The 8,173-nt window shown below is 34.6% G+C and overlaps 1 protein-coding gene across 6 annotated transcripts in view; it reads right to left on the reverse strand.

Moving 5' to 3' along the window:
* Positions 1-8,173, reverse strand: part of GTF2E2 (general transcription factor IIE subunit 2) — an 82,958-nt gene that overhangs the window by 43,487 nt on the left and 31,298 nt on the right. For all 6 annotated transcript variants that reach the window (XM_011371887.2, XM_011371895.2, XM_011371878.2 and 3 more), the window contains 2 exons: positions 3,438-3,545; positions 1,640-1,822 (listed from right to left, as the gene is read on the reverse strand). In XM_011371887.2, the coding sequence (XP_011370189.1) occupies positions 1,640-1,822; positions 3,438-3,545 (291 nt within the window). The remainder of the gene's footprint in view (positions 1-1,639; positions 1,823-3,437; positions 3,546-8,173) is intronic.

Below are 8,173 nucleotides of genomic sequence, written 5' to 3' on the forward strand. Positions count from 1 at the left end.
TTTCCAATAAATTATTCATAAATGACAAATATTTTTTAAAATAATAAAATAGATTTCAGTGGACACAGGTGGTAAGAACAGAATAAAAATTCTGCATTTCAAACAATTTAGAAATAATCCTGCCTGAAAATGAAACGGATTGTGTCTTCTGGGACCCCTTCAGCTCTAATCCTTAGAAAACAGAGCCACTAAAGATAGACCTAGCACACTTAACTGTTAAGCTAAGATTCAGCAGAGTCCTATATTTTAACTTACTATACAGTGCACAATTTATAAGCTCAGATCACATATTTGCAAGATTTGTGAAGGTTGTTTAAGTTTAGACACCTTTTCTTATTTTTTTTTTTTAAATTTAGAAATTTTTAAGTTAAAAATCTTATAAGGGTTCTGCTTCTGGTAATGGCCCAATAGTTCATAAAGGGCCAACCCTCCCACAGAAAACTACTATAAACTCTAGACAAGACATTTTTAAAGTAAAAGGGCTAAAAGAACAACAGATCTACCATATGCCACCTACTGCAAAGAAGGCAAAGTTTGGACTTTGAGTCTAGCCAAGGTAACTGACCACTTAAAAACAAACGAAAACACCCTTTGAAGGAATGCAACAGAATCCTGAGTCTTTACATATATAATTCACAATGTTCAACACACAACAGAAACTTATTAGATATATGAAGAAACAGGAAAACATGACCCATACTCAAGAGACGGAGTCAGTGCAGACCAGTCCCAAAATGACCCAGCTGTTGAAATTCGGAGGATTTTAAAACAGCTACAAGAAATTAAACTCAAGGGTGTAAGGAAAAAGTTGCATATAATGAATGAAACAGAAAAATCTGAGCTAAGAAACAAAAACCACAAGAAAGAAAGAAAAATCTAGAACTGAAAAATACAATCTCTAAAATAAAAAGTTCACCAATTGGGCTTAACAACAAATTGGAGGTAGACAAGAAAAGTCAGTGGACGTGACACAGATCAACAGGACGACAAAAATCCCACAGGTTAAAAAAAGTAAACAGAGCCAGCCACAGGGATAATATCAAAAGGTCTAATACATGTAACCAAATTACTAAGACACAGAGAAAGGAGCAAGTTTTACTCTACAGGTAACAAAGAATGAACCCGCTTACAGGTTAGCATCAATCATTAGCAATTGTGAAGAATAGAGACTAGCAGCCTTTCCAAGTGAGTTCCAAATTTAAACTGGAAATGTAATCTGTATAATTTATCAATAGCCCCTTTAGGAATTCAAAACAACCAGATTAGTAGTCTGTGCTTTTGTTTTTTAATGCCTCTGGTTCCTCGGGTTAGCAATGTCTTACTGAATCAGTTCTCATATAGATAAATAAAAACTTATGAGAAAAACACTAAAGTCCTTGAGGAAAATTTTCAAGAAATATTCTAAAAAGTCATACACAATGACAATACAGAAGAGAGCCGTCAAAGGTACACAAAAATGGCTACACTCTGTCCTGCTCTGTAGCATGACACAAATTTCAAATCTTCGATTGGCTCACCACAACCCCAAACTATATATAATGGAGGCTTTAAAAACAAAAATTTAAAATTTCTACTATTTTTAAAACCAAGATATTATTAATTCAAATTATATTAAGGCACAGGAAGAAAAGAGGGTTACCTTGACGGCCTTCTGGGAATTGGGCAGTCCTTCCTCTATGTCTTCTAAAAGAATTCCTCCTAAGCCTCGTTGGTCATGCTTATCTAAGAGCCTAAGTAAGGCCTTCTTATCTTTCAAGTTGTACTTGGGCTTGAAGGCATACTTTCCATCTATTACTTCAATTTTGGGATTATTGACTAATGCCTGTAACAATAACACAATTTGAATATATTAACAAAAGGAAATCTCCTATATACATTCTTAAATTCTACTAATTATTTAAAAAATAACAATACTCAATATAGTGGCAAATTAAAAGTATCTTGTGAATAGCAACTAGATCTAAACTACTGGACATTCAGGATCCAAAACAATAAAAATCAGCATGGTGCTCACTTTTATAAACTATCATTTACATAAATTACATAAAGATACCACTTTATCACCAATTGCTCTGAAGAAAACTGTACCCACATTCTTTTGAAAAACAAAAGAGGTAAGAATCAATACAACATCTATTAACATTAATAAAGTGAACTAGGTAATGCCTATCCCACCCTCAAAGTATAGTTTATTGAATATTGGCATTATAATGTAAGAAATGTTACCTGGGGGAGAACATATCGATAGTGTGCCCCATGTGGTATCATATGGCACTAGCAGCTGTGAAAGGAACTGAAAAGGACCAGACTTACTAGTGCACATAAGAAATTTACCTATGATGTCAGTTCAAGAATGAAACTGAGTAGGAATACAGGAATTACTGAATATGATTATATTCCTAGTCAGTTCTGTTGTACAGCCAATAGCAGAAGGAAAGCTCTTCAAGAAAGAGCAACTTAATTTTCTTTTGCAGCTGCTAGCCTGACCCTCAAAGAAGAGATGAAATAAAGAAGAAAGGAGGGAGAATAAAACAGTAATAAAAATAATCTTTAACTAATATCTGTAGAGTGTGAAATTCCAAGATTAGGTACAGCAACAAAATTTAAATGTGGATTACTTGCATATCATTAATTTGTATATCACTTTTTTGTATATCACTAATATAATGAGCTACAACTGTAGTGATTAGTTCACTGATATTGTGAAAATCAAGAACAGTATTTTGCTTGGTAAAATTAACTGAATTATATTTTAGGAATTTTACATTTGGCCTTGAAGAATATAGCACTGGTCCTAGAAAATAGTCTTCTTAATTGTCATTTCATACTTAAACAGAAAAGAGGCAAATATAAAAAATAAAATTTTTTAAATGTTATTCATTTCCAAATTAGCATGCTCACTGATTGTTTTGGGTTTTTTCCCCAGTGTTGTATGTACATACACAATGTTCACGATTATTTTTCCAAATTACCTGCTACAGGCAGTAACATCACTATCAAGTTTTAACAGTAATAATAGTGTAACAAGTATCTTAACAAAATATCTTCCCATCCCTACAATACTTCATGCTTTCAATGTCTTAAAGCAAAAAAAAAAGAAAAAAAACAAATAATTTGACAACACATACATTATAAATTTTGGAATTCAAAATAAGCATCAGTAATTCTGTAAAAACTTAAATGGAAATGATACAACGTTGACTTCTTTACAACTTTTATGCTAAAGTCTCTGACATTTTTAAATAGATATATAAGATTATATAAAAACCAACAATTAATTCAATCTTAAAATATGTATGTTTAAAAAACAAAAAGACCCTATATCTTTTAAGAAAAAGTAAAAATAATTATCAGATTTCAATATATTGAAAACCCTAGTTATAGCAAATATTTCATGGTAATTAACTTATTTTTATAATATTTTAGCCTATTCTTACCTCAGTCATTAGCCATTGTTTCTGCTTCAGTCCAATATCTAGATGTTGTGTTTCATCCAAAATTTCTTCTAAAGTTAGAGGATGTGTATCTCCTCGCTGATGACGTGTCTAGTCAAAATATTATTAAGAGATAGTTTTAAAATGCTAGTTGCATTAAATAATAGCCAAAAGTGAATGAATCTTTTCAGCAATGTAGAACATGTATTAAGACAGTACAATTACTGTGATGAAGAGAATGGAGTATAAAATCAGAACCAGGTTCAAACTTGTAGCTCTATAAAATCAAATGATAAACTGAGGGAAAATATTTGCAACTAACATCACAAAGAGCTAATCTTCTTAATCTTTTAACAGCTCCAAAATCTAACAGGAAAATGATGCAAAGACAGGAACACAGAAATCTTAAGAAATGCAAATGACCTTAAACATAAAAGGTACTCAACTTCTGCCAAGATATTCCTGACCTATTACACTGGCAAAAATCTATGTTTGATGGTGAGGCTGTAAGGAAACAGGCCCTCTCCCACACTACTGGCACAAATGCAAATTGATACAGCTACTATGTAGGGCAATTACACCCTTCGACTCAGTAATCCCATTTCTAGGAACTTACCCTAAAGATATACATAAAAGTGGCATGGTCTTTGCAGCATTATTTGTAAAAGGAAAATATTAGAAACAACCCAAGTGGCCATCAATAAGGAAACAATTAAATAAACTGCAGCACATCTATGCTACTATATAGATGCTAAAGAAAATGCAGCTGTTCTCTGTGTTAATTTGGAAAGACATCCAGGAAAATTATTAAATTTAAAAACATATGTAGACACCAAATGCTGGTGAGGATGTAGAGGAAGATAAACTTTCATTGCTGGTGGAAATGGAAAATGGTGGAAGACATCTTGGCAGTTTCTTTTAAAATTAAACATACTCTTATCATATGATCTAGCAATTATGCTTTGTATTTAGCCAAAGGGGTTGAATGTTCACACAAAACCCTGCACACAGATGTTTATAGCAGTTTTATTCATAATTGCCAAAACCTAAAAGCAACCAAGATGTCCTTCAGTAGGTGAACTGATAAACTGTAGTATATCCAGATGATAATTATTCAGCACAAAACGAAATGAACTATCAAGTCATAAAAAGGCATGGAGGAACTTTAAACATATATTACAAAGTGAAAGAAGTCAATCTGAGAAGACTACATACCAACTATAAGACACCCTGGAAAAGGCAAAACTATGGAGGCAGTAAATAACTGAGTGGTTACCCAGGGTTACGGGGGCAGGAGGGAAGAACAGGCAGAGGACAGAAGATTTTTAGAGCACTGAAACTATTCTGCATGATACTATAATGATGAACACATTCATTATATACACTTGTCAAAACCCATGAAATGTAAAACACCACAGTGAATCCTAATATAAACTGGGTGATCTAGGTTCAAAGATTTTAACAAATGCACTACTATGGTGCAGGATGTCGACAGTGTGGGAAGTTGCCGGGTGGGGCAATGAATATATGAGAAGTCTGTACTTTCTGCCCAGTTACGCTGAGCTTAAAACTACTCTAAAAAAATTAAATCAATTAGAAACAACAATACACGCATGGGAATATTATTTAGCCATAAACAAAGAAGGAACTTTTGCATTTACAATAACATGGTTGGACTGTAACGGCAGTAGACTAAATAAGTCAGAGAAAGACAAATACCTTAATAATCTCACTCATATGTGGAATCCAAAAAAAAAAACAGATCAAAAAAACCCCGAATTTTCAGATACAGAGAACAGACTGGTAGTTGCCAGAGGTTTAGGGGTGGGGCGGGGTAAGGGAATGTTACATGTCAATTGTCTTAACTTAAAAAAAAAAAAGTAAATATTAAAAAGTATATGTTAAAAAATGTAATATAAAACATTTTATATAGGAATGGGCAGAAATAAAAGTATATACTTGCACTTTCTGTATAACGAACCACTAGAAATAATCATAAAAAACTAAAAGAGATTAAAGTGAGAAAATAAGTAGAATTACAGGTGGGAACAAGACTTCTTCATTTATGCCTTTTTATATCGTTTTTTTTTTTAATGCCATGAGATATATTACCTTTCAAACAATAAAAAAAAATAAAATAAAATATTAAATTAAAAAGAAAAACATTCCAAGCTCTAAGTTCCATCACTGTTGGGCAAGTTACTGAACCTCTTGAGGTTTCAGTCAGGCCACTATAAAACCAGAATAATCATTTTTCAAAAGGTATGTTTGGAAAGCAGAAAAAGACAGAGCCTAACATACCATATAAGAATAATTTGCTATTATTCATTCACTTATTCAAATATTTAGTGATAACTCCTATGTGTCCAAAAGCACTACAATGAGATATACAATGAAATGTAAACTGCTGCTTCTGCCTTTCAAGTGCTCCGAAAATAGGGTTGTAGCTAAACAAACATTATGAAACTTAGGTATACAATTATGTGCCAAAAAGACAGGTACAGTCAGAGATGAAAGAGAAAGCTGGATATGGGCAGACCTTTGAATGAGGACTACCATACAGAGAAAAAGGAAGGAGAGGCAGCTATAGTATAGCACAGTGGTCTCCAAAGCCAGGTAAGCCAGGTATGCACATTCCAGGGCTACACATGTCAATCCATTTGAATGATTCTTTAGAAGCTTTATTGAATTTTTAATCTAAAATTTCCACTGAAAAATTATGCTTTACTAATATTTAACATGTGGATTGACACCAGGGCCTCCCTTGGCTTCACTCATGTCAGATAATCCACATTTCAGATGATGACATGCATGGACAAAACCTGAGGGAAGAGTGGGACTCCCAAATGACAACGTGATTGACAGATGTGGCCTCATTCTTTCCTCTATGGTCAGCATTCATCAACATATTGCAGTTTACCTGCTATAAGATGCCCACATTATGGTGAATTATGTGTTTTTTAAAAAGACCTTTAAACTATACAGACCATACAATGATTTTTTAAATCCATAAGTAATATACCACGTAATTAAATAAAGTTAAATTATTTTTCCCCGAAAAGGCAAGTGTTTCAAATGTTAGCTACTTTTATAATTTCAGATGTTATTCATAGTTTGCTAATAATTATTTAAAAACAATTATTTTAATTCTGTTCCTTCAAAGTAAAGCTAGCATTTTAACAATGTGTGAAAGCAACAAAGTAACTGTTTTTTAAAAGAAATTCATGCTGTGGAAAGAGCATTTTGGAAAAGAATGTTTTAAGACATATTTCCATCATGTGATTTTAGAATTTAAAATATGCCTACCTTTAAAATTTTTTACGAACAATTTTTAACCTTTATTTTTAAAAAGTCTTCCAGACAAAACGCTCCTGGGAGTCTGAAATCAATTCATTAAAAATATAAAAAATTATAAACCCTTTTGTTTGCATGAACTAAGGAAAGAAGAATTTTTACTAACGTAATTGGTGAGATTGAATAAAAAAATTAATGACAAAATTTTGTAATGTATTGTGGTCATTATTGCCTCCCCAAATACTGCATTCTCTCCTCCAAAGACATCCATGTCCAAACCCTTGCAACCGATGATTATATGTTACCTTACATGGCAAAAAGGACTTCACTGATGTGATTAAGAATCCTGAGATGCAGAGATCATTATGGATTATCCGGTGAACCCAACTGTAATCACAAGTATCCTTATAAAGGAAAAACAGAGGCAGGAGAGTTAGATTGAGTATGAACAGTAGGAGATGTGCCAATGGAAGTAAGAGGTTGGAGTGATGCAACAAAGAGGCCATTCATTTGGCAAGAAATGCAGACAGCCTCTAGAAGCTGAAAAAAAAAAGGGGGCGGGGGAACAGAAGGTCCCCTCAGAGCCTCTGGAAGGAACCAGCCCTGCCTACAACCTGATGTTAGCCCAGTGAAATCGATTTTGGACTTCTGACTTCCAAAATGTTTCTCCATGTTTTAGATATATGTATTTGGAAGTATACAATCTAAACTAGAAGTAGAATAAAGGAATTTAGGGTAATTTTACTTGTCTAAGGACAGCAAAATCAAGTCTTTCAAAATAATTATTCCATATTCTCCATTATCGATGATTCTCAAATCTATTTTCCCTAGTTTTCTTCACATTAAAAACTTTTTCCCAGAGTGAAGTCAGCATCATGGCAGAGTGAGACAATCCCTTAGTATCCCCCCTTAAATCTACAACTAACCAAACATCCATAACCCCAAAAAGGTTCCTCTGCTCAACAAACTAGGATGCCTGAGAGATGCATATATTGGTGGGCGTACTGAAACGCACAGGACAGGCTGAACAGGTGGAAGAACAGGAATGGTGCCTGAAGCTGCAATTCCCCGATTGCACTGGCCAAGCCAGCAGCCCCAGCAAACACAGTAGTGGTGGAGGAGGTGGGGTGCATCCCCCACATCACAGCCTGGCAAAAGGAAAGAAGGGCAGGAGCAGTGTTGGTGCCTGAGAATCCATGAGAATCCAGCTCCTTCCTGACTGTGGTGCTACTCACATCACCAGAGAGCCTGGTAGCAGCAGCAGAGATGCGTCAGTGACCTCCCAGACACAGCACAGCATGCCAGCAGCCATAGGGGATCAGGTAGCAGTAAGACAGGCTAGCAAACCTGGCTCCCCCGCAACCTGCCACATGCCCACCCCTACCCCCCGCTTACCACACTGGTGATGCTGCAAGACCCAGGCAACCCATGCACAGCAGGGGCAC

This window comes from Pteropus vampyrus, unplaced genomic scaffold, assembly GCF_000151845.1.
Source record: "Pteropus vampyrus isolate Shadow unplaced genomic scaffold, Pvam_2.0 Scaffold8, whole genome shotgun sequence".
NCBI lineage: Eukaryota > Metazoa > Chordata > Mammalia > Chiroptera > Pteropodidae > Pteropus > Pteropus vampyrus.